The 17,958-nt window shown below is 40.7% G+C and overlaps 1 protein-coding gene across 6 annotated transcripts in view; it reads left to right on the top strand.

Annotated features, from left to right (window-relative positions):
- HYKK (hydroxylysine kinase) overlaps positions 1 to 17,958 on the top strand; it is a 40,782-nt gene that overhangs the window by 2,428 nt on the left and 20,396 nt on the right. For 5 of the 6 annotated variants that reach the window (XM_073227296.1, XM_073227297.1, XM_073227293.1 and 2 more), the window contains exons 2-4: positions 769 to 1,129; positions 2,042 to 2,181; positions 10,239 to 10,422. In XM_073227296.1, coding sequence (XP_073083397.1) covers positions 784 to 1,129; positions 2,042 to 2,181; positions 10,239 to 10,422 — 670 coding nt within the window. In that variant the 5' untranslated portion in view covers positions 769 to 783. The remainder of the gene's footprint in view (positions 1 to 768; positions 1,130 to 2,041; positions 2,182 to 10,238; positions 10,423 to 17,958) is intronic. The other variant, XM_073227298.1, reaches the window with a different exon arrangement.

Genomic DNA, 17,958 nt, shown 5'->3' with positions numbered 1-17,958 from the left:
AACATTTTCTTAGAACTTCAAAGTTCTTCCATATCACCTCCTTGCCAGGAGCAACAGCTATTCTGATTTCTATCAACAAGAGCTAATCTGTTCATGAGAGTCTTTTTATATAAAACTACATCCCTTGAACAACAATCAAAATTATACCCCAAAATGCAACCCACTCACCAAATGTTATTAAGTATTTACATTTTAGTACAAAGGATGGATTGGAATAAAACTATTTTGGGAAAAGAGGGAAGTGAGACTGCAAGGACCTTAAATACTTGGTTCCTGAAGGATGTTTGGAAGCCATACATTGTGTTTCCTAGGTATATAGATGACAGATAGATGCTCAGGAAAAATGTGTGGCAGAGGGTGGCACTACCACGGGGAAGAAAACATTCTCTTCTCTCCTTCTATTGAAATCCTACTCTGCTAACTCAATTCAGATCCTATTTATCAAGAATATCTTAGGCTGTACTAACTTCTCTCTCAATTTCTGTTATAGTTTTGGTAGGTAGTAATTTCATAGGTCATGAACTCAGCTGTATCGTTTTTTTGCAACTGACCTTACTTTTTATTTCAAGCTCCTATTTAGTGCTTAACAGTAGAGAACTTAGTATTTATAATTTAAGGTGAACTCAGTCACTTCAGTATTAATTCACTCCATTCAGGGTTATACTTAGTTCAGGGCTTTATTTGACATAGAATAGAATCAATATTGATAAACGTTGGTCTAAGAAAAATCATTTAAATAAACATGTTCATTATATGTCCCCTTTCTAGTTTGCTTGAAACATAATGTTAGGTGGAGATGATCAACAGTCACAGGCTCTTGCCAAACCCACCTTCGGTGAGGTACAAGCCTCTGCATTAGTGGAATCAGTGTTTGGGTTAAAAGTTTCCAAGATCCATCCACTTCCTAGCTATGATGACCAGAATTTTCACGTATGCATTTCAAGAACCAAACACACTACAGATAGCCCAGCTGAATATGTCCTCAAAGTAAGCAACACAGAGTCCAGCAAAACTCCAGACCTGATCGAAGTGCAGAGTCACATCATGATGTTTCTGAGAGCAGCTGGATTTCCAACAGCATCTGTGTGCCGTACTAAAGGAGGAAACATCACCTCTCTCGTGTCCATAGGTAAGCAACTGCTCACCTGTCATGGCCTGTCCATGTATATTTTAGCTATGAGTAGAAATATCAAGAGCAAGTTCATAGTTCCAATGTAGGCACGTCTTTTTTTTTTTTCCAGTGGTTTGGAGAAGCCACAGCATCACTAAAATGGTGACTGGGGCTGTGTGAAACAGAAGGGTCAGAGCCGTGATCTGGTGTGATTCTTGCTTAGAAAGGGCCTAATAGATGAGTAATTAAGGGGTCATGTGGAAAGTAAGGGAACTTTTTTTAAGCTCAAAAATAAATAAATTTTTTTATTCATCAGATCAGCTGTATATTTTGGTGATATGGTATAGAAAGAACACAGAACAATTAATCAGGGATTTCAGATCGCAGCTCTGTCATTTCTGCATGTGCGACCATGGGCACACCACTTACATTCCTGAAGCCAAGAGTCCTCACCTGACTTGGTGCTTTTCACCTGTAAATGCTGAAATGCTGGGATGTACCTAATAGAGTTCTCCAGGCAGCAGCCTGAGATCGCTCGGCAGCAAGTGCTCTTCCCAGTTTGCCCGTGAAGAAGCCTGTGAGTCCGAAATGATCTTTTCTTTGTATCACACTTTCCTCAGTTACAAACAGAGAAAAGTGCTGTAGACATTCACTTACCAGAGCAGGTAATCTATGTTTAGGCCTGCAAAGTTGGGGCCATGATTCTGCAGGTGCACGAGGGGCCTGTTAGTGTTGCAAAGTCCTTTTTACCTGCTTCTGCCACCCACCAGCCTTGCCTCGCAGAACCCGGCTGACTTGCTTTTGGTCAGCAGATTTTTTTTCCTCTTGTTTTGTCATGTCTATTATTCTCTGAAATAATAGTCAAAAACACATCACCTCTAATCATTTTTTTTGAGAATAGTTGACAGAGTATATCCTTCACCCATCTAGATAGTGGCTCTGAAATCAAAAGCTACTTGGTGAGGCTGCTGACTTACCTCCCGGGAAGACCCATAGCCGAGATTCCTGTCAGCCCACAGCTGTTATATGAAATTGGAAGGCTAGCTGCCAAATTGGATAAGGCACTGGAGGTAAGATTTGGGGTTTTATTTTGTTTATAAGAATTTTTGTTTTGTTTTGTCTTTCTTTTTTATTTTTAAAATAAAACCACCGTCAGAGTCTACTTTTATGTGCCTCCTGAGGTGTGTTTGAAGGAAACAGGGTCTTAGATGATGCACTGTATGACAGCAAGGCTGCCCAGGTCTGTACTTTCTGGTACATTGGAAAGATTACCTACATTTTTAGGAATTAGTGATATTCTTTATGTTGCCCAGTGAAAACAGTTTGTATTCACAGACTAAAGCCTGAAGTTTTCATCTAGATAAGATGCAATCAGCCAGAGCTCTAAATGAAGCAATTGCTAAGTTACATATGAATTAGAATGATTTGTGTTCAGGGTGTTTTTGTCCTATAGAAATGATATCATGTATCACAAATATTTTTCCAGACCCACCCACAAAACATTTGCATTTATTCAACAAATGTTCTCCAAGTACCTCCTATATTCCAGGCACTGAGGAAAAGGTAAGGATTCCCTTGTCCTAAAGGACTGTGTTCCAGGGGACAGATAAACACTGTAAGAAGTAACTATAATTTGCAAGAGTAAAACATAGTTCTTATGTATAAAACATTTCCAGTCATTCACTAAATCCTGCCCATTCTGCCTCTCAATGTGTCTATACTCTATTGCCTCTCTGTCACCACCTTGACTGTCCTAGCTTGCCACTGTAGCCTCCCTGCATTTAGGGTTTTTTCTACTTCAATTTATTCTTTATACCAGTTCCAAGTTACCTTTATTTTTATTTAGGTATCATTAATCTACAATTACATGAGCAACATTGTGGTTAGTAGATTCCCCCCATTATCAATCCCCACCACATACCCCATTATAGTCACTGTCCATCACCATAGTAAGATGCTATAGAGTCACTACTTGTCTTCCCTGTGCTATACTGCCTTCCCCGTGCCCCCCCCTGCTACATTATGTCTTCTAATTGTACTGCCCCTTATTCCCCTTCTCCCTCCCTTCCCCCCCACCCACCTCAACCAGTCCCTTTCCCTTTGGTAACTGTTAGTCCATTTTTGGGTTCTGTGAGTCTGCTGCTGTTTTGTTCCTTCAGTTTTTGCTTTGTTCTTATGCTCCACATATGAGTGAAATCATTTGGTACTTGTCTTTCTCCACCTGGCTTATTTCACTGAGCATAACACTCTTTAGCTCCATCCATGTTGTTGCAAATGGCGGTAGGATTTGTTTTCTTCTTATGGCTGGATGATATTGCATAGTGTGTATGTACCACCTCTTCTTTATCCATTCATCTACTGATGGACACTTAGGTTGCTTCCATTTCTTGGCTATTGTAAATAGTGCTGCGATAAACATAGGGGTGCATATGTCTTTTTCAAACTGGGCTGCTGCATTCTTAGGGTAAATTCCTAGGAGTGGAATTCCTGGGTCAAATGGTATTTCTATTTTGAACTTTTTGAGGAACCTCCATACTGCTTTCCACAATGGTTGAACTAATTTTCATTCCCACCAGCAGTGTATGAGGGTTCTCCTTTCTCCTCAACCTCGCCAACATTTGTTGTTGTTTATCTTTTTGATGCTGGCCATCCTAACTGGTGTGAGGTGATATCTCATTGTGGTTTTAATTTGCATTCCCCTGATAATTAGCGATTTGTAGCATCTTTTCATGTGTCTGTTGGCCATCTGAATTTCTTCTTTAGAGAAGTGTCTGTTGATATCCTCCGCCCATTTTTTAATAGGATTATTTGTTTTTTGGGTGTTGAGGCATATGAGTCCTTTATATTTTTTGGATGTTAACCCATTGTCAGATATATCATTTACAAATATATTCTCCCATACTGTAGGATGCCCTTTGCTCTTCTGATAGTGTCCTATGCTGTACAGAAGCTTTTTAGCTTGATGTAGTCCCATTTGTTCATATTTTGTTTTGTTTCCCTTGCCCAAGGAGATGTGTTAAGGAAAAAGTTGCTCATGTTTATATTCAAGAGATTTTTGCCTATGTTTTCTTCTAAGAGTTTTATGGTTTCATGACTTACATTCAGGTCTTTGATCCATTTCGAGTTTACTTTTGTGTATGGGATTAATCAGTAATCCAGTTTCATTATCTTGCATGTAGCTGACCAGCTTTGCCAACACCAACTGTTGAAGAGGCTGTTATTTCCCCACTGTATATCCATGGCTCCTTCATTGTGCATTATTTGACCATATATGCTTGGGTTAATATCTGGACTCTCTATTCTGTTCCACTGGTCTATGGGTCTGTTCTTGTGCCAGTACCAAATTGCCTTGATTACTGTGGCTTTGTATTAGAGCTTGAAGTCAGGGAGCATAATTCTCCCCACTTTATTCTTCCCTCTCAGGAATGCTTTGGCTATTTGGGGTCACTTGTGGTTCCATATGAACTATTTGCTCTAGTTTGTTGGAGAATATTGTTGGTATTTTGATAGGGATTGCATCGAATCGGTAGATTGCATTAGGCAGGATGGCCATTTTGACAATATTAATTCTTCCTATCCATGAGCATGGGATGCGTTTCCATTAATTGGTGTTTTCTTTAATTTCTCTCATGAGTGTCTTGTAGTCTGAGTTACCTTTTAAAATTACAGATCTGACCATGTCAGTTCCATGGTTAAAACCTTTTAGTGTCTTCTCATTGCCTTCAAGGTAAAGGCCAGGGTCCTCAGCGTTTCTTGCGTGCCAGGCCCCAGGTGGCCTCGTCCCTGCTCCCACCCCGCTTGGTCCCAGTGCCTGGCCCCCCTTCCCATGCTGCTCTCAGCACCGGTATGAAACTTCCCTCAGTCCCTGTATGTGCCTCCATCTCACACACCTGCGCCCTTGCCCAGGTCGGTTTTCTCAGGTGGGAATGCCTTCCCCTGCCCTGTAGGACTCCTGCCACCCTGCCACATGCTCAGGCAGCTGTGCTCTGTGAGATTGTCTCTGGCCCATGCTCTTCCTGTGCTGATTTATTTCTCCTGATTCTCTGGGAGGATTGAGTGGCTCTTCTGCCCTACTTGTTGTTGTCTGGGGTCACCCATGCAGCTTCATTCAGCTAGGAGCTCAGCTGGGGTGATTCCATTCCTCTCCATGCAGGCTCTTCTTTTCACGTGGTCTCGCATCCTCCAGGATGGCCTGCATGTCCTTACAACGTGGTTGCTGGCTTCTGAGGGGGAGTTCTAGGAGGACGGGCCCCAGTATACAAATGCTTATCAAGTTTCTGCTTGAATCATGTTAGTTAATGTCCTGTTGGCCAAAGCAAGTGACATGTCTAATCCCAAAGTCAACTGGGAGAAGCACTCTAGGGTGTAGGTACTAGGAGGCATGGTTCCCTGTGGCCCTTTGGGCACCAGTCTACCTCACAGGACATTTAATTATTCATGCATATTTGTGCTTCTTGTTACATATGCTGCATAAGAAGCAGTAAGCTTCTTAAGAAATTGGTCTGTCTTAACTATTGATCTTTTATCATTGGTGTCTAGCAGTGTGAAACACATAGTAAATACTCAAGAAGGGCCTCTTAAAAAGCAAACATACCAATAAATTTATGAGCTGGTTCTTGAAAATTGGGAATACCTCAGCCAGGCAGAACAATGGAGGGAGGGCATCCCTACCCAGGGAAGGAACATGCAAAAAATCATGGTGGTACAATGAGCATGTTTTACTTTCATTTTTTAAGGATATTTTCATTTGGTATAAACTTCTAGATAAACAGTGTTTTCCCTTTAGCATTTGAAGACATTGCTCTGCTTTCTTCTCTTGCATTGTTTGTGATAAGGACGTGGCCCTCCCATTGTTCTAACTGAAGTGTGTCTTGTGTGTGCACGTGTGTGTGTGTGTGTGAGAGAGAAAGGCTGCTGTTAAGTTTCCCTCTGTGTCAACTTTTGAGCATTTTGCTTATGGTGTGTCTCAGTGTAGCTTTGTGCTTGGCTCATCGAGCCTCTGAGTAGATGCAGCGAAGTTGCTTGCAAGCAGTTTGGTGCCTCTGTGTCTTGCCTTTAGTAGTTCATAGGTGGGACCAGGACTGGCTTTAGTCTAGGGACGGCCACTCCCCAACACCAACACAAGGCCGTCCTGAGTTCTCTGCCCAGTGTCTGCGGACCATCGGATTCCCCCGCCTGGTCGGCAGCAGCAGGCACCGCTCCCGGCCCCCTGCGTGCCCAAGCGCCGCTCCCAGTGAGTCCTCCTGATAGTTCCCATCCCACTTCAGCAGCTTCCTCACATTCCTACACTGACCTGCCAGGTCCTCAAGGGATCCATTCTGCAGACCTTTGGCCTTCTCTCTCTCTCTGTCTGTCTGCAGCTCTCTGTTTTCTGGAATGCGCCCTGCAGACGCCAGCTGTTTGGTCTCCCTGGGTGCTCTGCCTCCTCAGCGCAGTTCCCAGGGCTCCCTGCTCCACGGCCTCCATCAAGGGAGGAAGCGGGGACAAACTCTCCTTCTCCCAGGGAGCGCTGTCCGTCATTGCTTGGTGTCTAGTAACTGAAAAACCATGTTCCAGATATTTTGTCCAGTGTTTTGGTTATTTCAACCAGAGGGGTATATTTGGTCCCTGTTACTCCTTCTTGGACATAAACTGAAGTCCATATTACAGGCTAAAGCAATATTTACTATCTTTTTATTCCCAAATAGAAATAACCCTGTTTTTTTCTGATTAGAAACTCTTTTAGTGACTCATTAGAGAAAATGAGACACAAATACAAAAAGAATTAAAAGTTACCAGTAATCCTATCACCCAGAAATGACAGTCACAAAACTCTGAGTCCAAGACCACATTATCCCACAGCCCCTGGAGCATAGTAGGTCCTCAGTAAATGTTTTTTAACTGACAGATTTTTGTCTATGTTGACAATAATTACCATTTCACATTCACTCTATTTATTCAACACATATTTACTGAGCCATGAAAGGCTTTGGATGGTAAATGTTATTAACCATTTGGTTGCAATAGTTCTCAACTAAATGGGAGAAAATCCCTCTGTAGGTATCCATTAAAACAATAATTTCTGAGTATTAATGTAATTTGGATTAAAATAGCCTCTTCTAATTAAATGTATTTCTAAGAAATTTTCTTCACTTACTAATTTTACTTAGAAAAACCTTTGAAGTGATTGGAGTACTCAGTAAAGTCTCTACCATCCTCAGAATCAAAAAAACTATTTAAATGAGTGTCTGTTAGAGAACAGAGTCTTTATACTAACCTTTCTGCATGGCCTGTGGCCCTGACTAATATGCTTGTCGCCACTGAAGTTTCAGGTTTTACGACCTCATTCTGAAATGGCAAACATGGTTTTCAGAGGAAGCTGGTGCCACACGTTGTTGACACTGAGTTCTGCTGTGTAGTTGACCACCTGCTGCTCTGCTGTGCATCCAGTTTTGTCTCCCAGGGGACTGGGGAGTCCTAGAGGGAACAGGAAAAACCTTCCTCCCTTGGCATTGCAGTAAATTTTTATTGTGCTTCATCGCCATTACTCCACTGCTCCCCTAACTGCACCCCATACCTTTGCAGGTGGTAAGTTCTTAGTTTCTCTATATGCACCAGGAACCATGGTGTTCACTCAAGATACCACAGGGGTGCAGTATTTTAATCCTTGAGAGCATGGCAGAAGCTGCAACTGCTCTGCTGGGGATGTGGCTGCGCTGTTGAAGCTTCCAGAAGCTGGGCAGTCCTGAAGGACCCAGAGTACACAGGAGACCTGGGGATGGCAGGAACCAGGACTGAGTCATTCACAAGTGAAGGGACCAACTGAAATCTACCAGAATTTGGTTGCTGCTTGGCCCACAGATGGGCTGGAGATCAGTTTCATGAGATTCATTTAAGTATAAGAGAAGAAAGTACAGGGCAGCTTTATAAGTAGGACTTGTCAGAGCTTTGTAATAGAGGAAACAAAGTCCTTGGGAGATGGACGTCAGGGTGAGAGGTAGTAAGGTGCTACGAGGCAGGCTTACGATAGATCAGTAAAGAGCAGGAATCAAGCCACCAGAAACTCAAGTTGTTATCTAAGGATTCAAAAGGGTAGAAGGGCCAGAGAAGTCAGGCGTGTTAGCTGCAACATTGACATTCAACAAACATTTATTGAACACCTATTATATATGAGGTCTTTCTTTATTTCATTTTTTTAGTTTATCAACAGATGACTGTGACATTGGTATTGATGCACAGACTGTACTGTTAAGGAGATAAGCTCTGTGATACCAAGTGGCGGAGCCAGTTGAAGCCAAGTCAGTTCCAAGTGTTCTTGTCACTTCTCCACACAGAGCTGAGAAGGTCTCTTGCAGGATGCATGGGCCAGCAGTGCCACATTGTAAAAGGTGACTCAGAGCCTTTCTTGAATGGACTCTTGAGCTGTTGGAAACCCAATAATAGCCTTCTATTCTACTTTCTTTAAAAATAAAAGTAATAGATGTGCATGGTAAAAATTTCAAAAGGTACTTTTTCTCTCCATCGTCTCTACTTTTACTTCTAATACTGCTCCCCAAAAGCTACATGCCTGGAAGTGTATTCAGTGCCTACTATGCAGAGTATTTTTGTGATTGGTATTGATATTTAACAACCAAGAAGGTCAGAAAACTCAAAGCTGTATCATGAGAGGAAAAGTTTACTGTGTAGAAGATAGGGCTCTGGGGGGCCAGAGTAGCGTCCTCAGGTCTGTGGGGGACAGTCACGTGGGGGAAGGACTGATCCTGTCCCAGATGTCCCTGGCGGCCATAGTTGGACGCAGTGGCACGAGTAATGTCGCCGAGGCAGGTTTTAGCTTAGCACAAGGAAGTAGACGGCAATGTCAATAAAGTGCACCTCCTGCAGGAAGTATTTGAGCAGACGTTACACAGCCACTTAGCAAGGACATGGTCGTGATAGCAGAAGCCCCAGGGAAAGGTTTTCAGTCTCCAGGTCATGCGAATGGGCGTTAAACTCAATGTAGAGGAAGAGTCTTACATGAATATAATAGAACGTCAGACCCCCGAACACATAATCTGTAAGGGTCTCCGTGTTGTTTACTGAGGCTTTTCCTTTGTGTGGGCTGTCTGTACACTGGTTGCAATGTAAAATGTATTTCTCACTTGAGATTCCAACAAATCGGAAAGCTACTCTGCGTGGTGACCACCAAGAAGCTTCTAGCACTCACTCTGTGAGGGTCTGGGCTGTATGTCAGGAGACCCAGGCCCTCCCTTAGCCCCATAGTCACAACTAATTATCCATCTCAACTTCAGTTTCCCCATTTGGGTAACGTGGCTCAAAGCCATTTAGAACTTTAGAGTGGTCCAAGTCTACTCTAGAATTTTCCACCCTATGAGCATTCTTTTATTCAGCACATACTGCTTGAGCAGGGCCTTCTACATGTCAGCCACTGTTCTAGGCATGGGGACACAGATCACACTGAACAAAACAGACCAAAACAAGCTCCTGCCCATAGTGAGGCTTACCTTCTAGTGAGAGTAGACACAAAGGTTAGAAGTGAATCACGGTGCATGTTAGACAGCAACGTGTGCCAGGTGCTAAGGAAGAAACAGGCAGGGAAGAGGGCTATGAAGTATTGGAGGGAGGGCTGAGAGTTTAGGTGGGGTGGCTGGGGAGTCTGACCACAGAAGGTGACTTTTGTGTACCTGGTAGGAAAGAGGATGCTAGCCGTATGGATATATGGAGAAGAGGGTCCAGGGAGAAGGAAAGAGCAGGGTGAAGGCCGTGAGCTGTAAAGGTGCCTGGCATGTCCTGGAACAGCAGGGCGCCCATTGTGGCTGGAGGACAGGGAGGAAAGTAGTAGAAGAAGCCGGAGAGGCACAGGAAGCACAGGGCAAGCTGTGTGGGAGAGAGCGGGGTTCTTCAGATCCGCCTCCAGTTCCTTTTGTTGCTCGGTATTACCTGTCCCCTCGCAGTTTCAGGACAAGTGGGTGCTCTCAAAACTGAGATCCTGTGCAGGCACGACGCTACCAGCATCTGGTGGATCGACCTGCGAGGAGCAGGTCGACGGCCCTCAGCCTGGCAGTTCCCAGCACCCCCTGCCCTTGGGCCTCGCTTTGCTCCAGCAGGAGTTGCTCTAATGGCGAGCCTATGTTTCTCACTTTTGATTTAGAAATTCCATCACCCAAAGTTAAGTAGTCTCCATCGGGAGAACTTCATCTGGAATCTGAAAAACGTACCTCTTCTGGAGAAATGTCTGCATGTCTTGGGCCCAAGTCGAAATCAAGAGATTGTCAAACAGGTCCTTCAGCTGTTCAAGAATGAAGTAATGACCAAATTCAGTCATTTTCGAGAATGTGAGTATTCCCCCACTCAAGAAAGTATTTTTATTGATACAGAAATTGTCAAACCTTGAACTGTCAGAAAAGTGTGAAGGTTCACTGAGCTTTATAAAATCTTTAAATTTTCCCTTATTTTCTCCTGTTGCTTTTTAGAGAATAATACTTTTACCTTCCCTAAAATTGATATATTCAAAACCAAGTCTACAGTTCACACGATTCCACACTCCCTTCTACATGCATGTTTTAATATTATTACTACAAATGTAGAGTAATATTTTACATATTGTCAAGCCTCAGATAAATATCAAACTCTGTAATATTCTACAACTTGCCATTTCTTATTCATTATGTTTCTCAGATTGATCCATTACATATATATAGCTCCAGTTCATTTAGTTCATTAGTTCCAAATGCTGAAAGTGTTCCATACTATGTATATGCCATAATTTATCTGAACATACTATAATTTTGTTGGTCCATTCTCTTAGTGGAATTTTAGGTTGGCTCCCAGATTCTGCTATATACATACTATGCTCCACGGGAATCCTAGTGCCTGTCTCCTTATTTACAGCGACAACAGTTTTCTAGGGTGTAACTAGCATGGAGTTTGGTCAAAGAAAAGGAACTGAGGCACAGTTTTAGAAGGCCTGTCATGGACAGTGCGTGTCCCTGTCTTAGTGTGCTCGGGCTGCCATAACAAAATACCACAGACTGGGTGGCTTGAACAACAGAAAATAATTTTCCCCCAGTTATGGGAGTGTAGAGTCCAAGCTCAGGGCGCCAGCTTGGTCAGGTTCTGGTAATTCTCTTCCTGGCTCACAGACGGCCACCCTCCCTGTCCTTACTTGAGGCAGACAGAGCAAGCAAGCTCTCTGGTGTCTCTGATCCCATCATGAGGGCCCCACCCTCGTGCTCTTGTCTGAACCTGATTATCTCCCAAAGACCCAGCTGCAAACACCAGCACACTGGGAAGTAGGGCTTCAAGGCATGCGTTTTGGGGAACATAGCACAGTTGAGCCCATAGTACTTAGTTGTGAACAAATATAAGGTAGTAGCATAAAAGCATATTTATTTCTTTTTCTTCTTCAAACCTATGTCTGCCCCCCTTCCCCTAGCCCAGTTGTTTTCATTTAAATGGTATACACCATTCATCTAGTTGATTTGGTAAAAAACCTAGGAGTCATCAGCTTTAATTTTGTTCTTTCTCTCACACCTAATACCCAAACTCTATAGATTCTAACTTCAAAAGACACCCTACATCTCTCCACTTTCCCCATATGTGATACTACCACTAAGTCCTGCTGCCACCGGTTCTCACCAGGATTATTGCAGTAGCCTCCTATCTGGTTCCTGCTCCCATCTGTCTCCCTGTAGTACATATACACTTGTGGGCTGCTACCACCTTTTTTCTATACTTAATATTACTTTTGTAAGATTCTCCATGTGTTGCATGTGGTTCTAGTTTGTTAACTTTTATCACTAGAGTATTCTATTCATAAATATACTACACTTTAGTTATTCTACTCTTACAAGGTATTTGAGGTGTTTCCCATTTTGATCTATGTAGAACAGTGCTGCTATGAATATTCTTGTCCCTTGGCATATATGTTCATGTGTTCTTTGTGTGTATGACTTCATGAGTTCTGGGTTAGGACTGCTCGGTCATAGAACATCTCTATATTCAACGTTACTGAGTCATGCCAAACAGGTTTCCAAGGTAGCTGTGTGACATACTACTGCTAGCAGAATATTGTTTTCATTGCTCTACACCCTTGGTGTTATCAGACTTTTAAATTTTTGCCAATCTTATGTGTGAGTAATGGTTTCTCACTGTGGTTTTAATATACATTTCCCTATTTATTAGCTGTTGGGTTAAATTCTTTCACGAAGTGTCAGCTTTTCTTTGGGGATTTTTTTCTCAATGATTTTAGAAGTTGAAAATACTTTCTTGATACAAGTCCTTTGTTGGTTATATGTATTACAGATATTTTGTCCCATTCTGTGGCTTCTCTTTTCACTCTATGATGTGTTTTGGTGAACAATCCTTAATTTATTGGTATCGAATATATCAACCATTTGCTGTGTGGTTGTTGTTTTGTACCTTGTGTAGAATATTTTCCATACCTTGTGGTCATGAAGATATTCCCCTATAGTATCTTTCTAAAGTTTTATAATTTTGTCTTTCATAGTAGATCTATAATCCATCGAAAATTTATTTATATATTTGGTGTGAATTTTTCATATGGCTGATAAATCTTCCCGTTTATCAAAAAGACAGGCTTTCTCCCTTTGTTCGGCAGTGCCCCCATTTTTGTGAATAATGTGATGCTTTTGGACTCTGTTGTTCTGCTGGTCTATTTGTCTATCTCTGTATCCATACCTGTGTATCAGCTGGGCTAGATTACGCTGCAGTAACAAATAACCCTCAAAGTCTTGTGGACTGAAATAAAGGCTCACTTCCCATGTCAAGCTGTGTGATTATCATGGATTTTCCAGGGTTCTGTTCTATGTAGTCTTGCTTTGGGATTTGGATGGATGGAACTTCCACCAACTGGAGTATTGCTGTGCTTTGGAGAAAGAATATAATAAATTGTACACTAGCTCTTAAAACTCAGCCCTGAAGTGATGTCACTTCTCTTCATATGTCAATTACAAAATAAGTCACACACAACTTTCTGAGGAACAGAGAAGTGTAACACAGCATGTTCATGGAAAAAGACAATTGGAATATTTGTGAGTATCCCTAAGTTTTACCGCACTATCTTATTCTCTCTAACTCTTTCAGTCCTCATATCTGGAAGACATGTCCTGCCGCCTTCGTTCTCTTCTATAAGAGAGTCTTGACTGTTTTTGGTCCTTTACTTTTCCATATTAACTTTGGAATCAGCATGGCATGTTCAAAAAAATTTTTGAGATTTGGCTGCATTTGGATTGAATTTGTGTATATCTAAATTTGGTGATAATGGATATTAATCATAGTATATTTATGTTTGTTTATATTATAAGTGTGAATAATCTAATCCATGAACATTGGTTTATCTCTCCATTTATAGAGATCTATACAAGATACATATGGTGAAATGTTTAATCACCTTTATGATTGATTCCTATTGTACTTGCATTATGAGCAGAGAACATATGTTATGTCAGTGGTGTTTTCTTCAATGACGGAAATGTTCTATGTCTGTACTGCCCAATACATTAGCTTCTATGTGGCTACTGAGCACTTGAAATCTGACTAATGCATCTAAGGAACTGGATTTTCTATTTTATTTAATCTTAATAATTTTAAATGGTAACGTGGCTACCTTATATGGCAGTCAGATCTTTATAACTTCAGTACTTTGAAATTTCTTAAGATTTACTTTTAATGCAGCATCTGGTAGAAATTTTTTTCCATTCTTCAATTTTTTTATTAAGACATCATTGATATTCATTCTTATAAAGGTTTCACACGAAAAACATTGTTATTACTACAGTCACCCATATCATCAAGTGCCTCCCACACCCTATTGTAGTCACTGTCCATCAGTGTAGTAAGATGCCACAGAGTCATACTTGTCTTCTCTGTGCTTCTCTGTGTCTTCCCCGTGACCCCCCCCACGCACCATGTGCACCAGTCATGAAACCCCTCAATACCCTTCTCCCTTCCTCCCCACCCACCCTCACCCACCCCTCCCCTTAGGTAACCACTAGTCCCTTCTTGGAGTCTGTGAGTCTGCTGCTGTTTTATTCCTTCAATTTTGCTTTGTTGTTATACTCCACAAATGTGGGAAATCACTTGGTACTTGTCTTTCTCTGCCTGGCTTATTTCACTGAGCATAATACCTTCTAGCTCCATCCGTGTTGTTGCAAATGGTAGAATTTGTTTTCTTCTTATGGCTGAATAATATTCCATTGTGTGTATGTGCCACATCTTCTTTATCCATTCATCTATGATGGACACTTAGGTTGTTTCCATATCTTGGCTATTGGAGATAGTGCTGTGATAAATACAGGGGTGCATATGTCTTTTTGAATCTGGGATCTTGTTTTCTTTGGGTTAATTTCTAGGAGTGGAATTCCCAGGTCAAATGGTATCTCTATTTTTAGTTTTCTGAGGAACCTCCATATTGCTTTCCACAATGGTTGAATTAATTTACATTCCCACCAGCAGTGTAGGAGGGTTCCCCTTTCTCTGCATCCTCGCCAGCATTTGTTGTTCCTTGTCTTTTCGATGTTGGCCTTCCTAACTGGTGTGAGGTGATATCTTATTGTGGTTTTAATTTACATTTCCCTGATAATTATCCATGTGGAGCATCTTTTTATACCTATTGGCTATCTGAATTTCTTCTTTGTAGAAGTGTCTGTTCAGATCCTCTGCAGCATCTGGTAAAATTTTAAATTGGTTCATACATGCTTAAAAATCTAGCTTATTCTGTAGTTGTAGGCTGCAGAGTTATATGTATATACTAATAGGTCAACTTTGTTACCCTGTTTAGGTTTTATATGCTTTGACATTTTTTTTGGATGCTAATTCTAACAATTACTCAAAAAGCTCTCTTAAATCTCCTCCCACTATGTTCCTGGACTATCTATTTTTCACTTTTGTTTCTGTCAAGTTTTGTTTTCTGTTTTTTGAGACAACATGCATATAAAATTAGAATTGTTGTATTACTAGCAAATTTAGCCTTTTGTCATTATAAAGTATCCCTCTTTATCTTTTTTTTTGCCTGGATGCTTTTTGCTTTAATGTCTATTCCACTTGATGTTATATACCTATCCTATTTATTTTTTTATTCTTGAATTTTTTCATTTTCAATATTTTTCTTCTCTTTGCCCCCTCTTCTTTCAAGCTATTTTTCAGTTAACTTTTTTTGTCATTCTATTTCTTTTCTCTACAGAAGTTTGGAAAGTATATACGCTCTTTCTGTTCTTTGAGTGATTACCTGAGAAATTCTAATATGCAATTTTAACTATCAGAGCCTAATATTATTCAAGATGTTAAAAGGACCTTAAAATACGTACATATATATTTTCCCTGACTCATATGCTTTTGTTTCAGTAAACTTTAATTCTATATTTTTATATCCCCCAAAACATTATTTCTGTTTTATATGAATTTGTTTAAATTTACTCATGTATTGGCTTCCTATCTTCCAGCACACCAAAAATTCTGTCTGGAATCATTTTCATCATGCCTGAAATAAATTCTTTAAAATTTTCTTTAATGCCATTTTCTAATGATGAATGCTATGATTTTATTTGTCTGAAAATGTTTTATTTTATCTTCATTCTTGAAAATATTTTTCACAGCCTCTAGGATTTTAAGTTTTAGGCTTTTAGAATTTTAGAATTCTACTGTCCTCTAGCTGCCATCAGTCTGTTTCTCCTTTGAAGGCAGTCTTTTTCCTATCAGGTTGCTTTTAAGATGTTTTGTTTTTCATAAATGATTTTTTTCCCTTAATTTGCTTGGGTTTCTCAAACCTGTGTGTGGCTATTGTCTTTCATCAGTTACAGAAAATTCTTTCCTTAGCTCCATTCTCTCTGTCTTCTCTTTTTGGAACTCCAATTAAACTGGTGTTAGGCCTTCTTGCTGAGTCCACCATGCCTCTTATCTTCTCATCTGTCTGTGTGTTTCTAAAATCTTTTTCTCTGTCCATGCTATATGTTGGATAATTTTCTAATCTATCCTCTAGTTTATTGATTCTCTTTTTAGCTATGTTTATTCTGTTAAACCCATTCACTGCATTCTTAATTTCATTCATTGTATTTATCAGTTTTAGAAGTTCTTCTTGATTATTGTTCCAGAGTAGTTGCCTTGCGGCCAGAGAACGTACTGTGTATCAGCACACAAGGAAGTAATATACCACGAGCACGAGTCAGAGGAAACTGACTGGAAACTGAACCAAAGAGTTCAACAGCTGGAATGATTCTAATATATTCGTACAGCAGCCTGGTTTGGCATTTGGTTTCAAGGCTCTCTTTTTGTCCTTCTGTGTCCTTGAATTGATAGAAGATTTTATCATCCTTTTATGGGGTGGGGGACCTTATCACTGCCCCCCGTTTCATGCAGTGAGCCTTTTAACCAACTGGCATTTTTGCACTTCCAGTTCTGGTTCTCCCAGGGGCAAAGCGCTTTGCTGCCCTACAGCGCAGCAGGCAGACCTGTGGCTTAAGTGCTGCCCCCTGCTCGGCACTCATACTCTGTTCTTCAGTGTGTGGATCTGCTTGTTTTTGAGGCTGTTTGCATCTTTGTTGTATGTTTTTATTATTATCATTGCTGTGGATATTGAGCATGGAGGTTATCAAAGAATGAATTCACTCTGCCATTTTTGTGAGAAGTCCTTCATTTCTTTCTTTAATTATCAAATTGAACAACTTTTGCCATTTTGTGCCAGGCATTAATTAGCTGTGTCATTTCTTTATAGGCCATTGAACATGTGAATAGAAGCAATGAAGTGAGAAAGGAGGAGAGGTATCCATAGATGCATATCGCATTCATGAAGTGACATATTTAATAGATTCTAAGCACCACTTGATTGCTTAAGGGGTGCCATTACTTTTTAACCTCTGAGGAAGAAAAAGCATTGACAGTGAAACTATGGCATCAGTTGTATCATGCTTCCAACTTTCAGAAACATTTAGTTGAGAATCTGTAGTTTATGGTAATGTTTTTTGTTTCCTCATGAACCCACTGTACCACTTTAGTTTAGCATGATTTAAGCAATCTTAAGTCTTATAGAAGAGATCAGCATTAAATTTAGAAAATAGTATTATGGACTTTATATTGCAAGTTTATTATAAAGTACATGACTCACTGCTTCAGCACTTACAGACGTTCCTATCTCCCCCCAATCCTTAAAAGTTTAAATCAGTGTTTCTCAAACCTTCTGTGGTGAAAGACAAGTTGGGGTTTCTTTTCCCTGACCCACTGCAGCCTGCTACATGGTCTTACCGTCTCACTGGCTTGCACCACAGGTGACTTACCATGTGAGTTTGACAAGACTCTGACTGGGTAATGCTCTGCTAATGAATTAAAGCCAGTGATCACTCTTAGGTGAGAAAGTACTATAACATTTTCTAAACATGCCTAATTTCTGTTTTAATCTCACAGTCTAGTGAGTCTGTGCTGAACACTGGTCACAGATCCCTACTTCAAGTAGTGCTGACTTAAGATATCACCATCTATTTCCATAATCAAAAGACTGAGGAAATTCAGAATTATTTTGTCATCAGACTTTATTTTTTGAAATCTTACACTGAAGATGCATCTGGTCCGTTCTAGGGCTCTGCTTCTTATAATAATATGAACACATGCCTGTTCATTTTCAATGTTCCTGGTTTGGGGCAGTTCTCCATTTCCCTTCATTTGGCTGGTGTTCGAAATCTGGGGTTTGCAATAACTGCAGCATCCATTTACTGGTCTTGTATTGTTGAGAAGCAGAAACAAAAACAGCCACTGAAATAAACTGCTTTTACCCTTTTCAGGAGAATTTATTTTATTTCAAGAAAAATAAGGTTTGGCTCTATCTCTGGCTGCTCATCTAATTGAGTGAGTGGCCATGCCAG

The sequence above is a fragment of the Manis javanica genome, chromosome 18 (genome assembly GCF_040802235.1).
Source record: "Manis javanica isolate MJ-LG chromosome 18, MJ_LKY, whole genome shotgun sequence".
NCBI classification, from domain to species: domain Eukaryota; kingdom Metazoa; phylum Chordata; class Mammalia; order Pholidota; family Manidae; genus Manis; species Manis javanica.
This window is presented reverse-complemented; position numbering and strand designations above follow the sequence as displayed.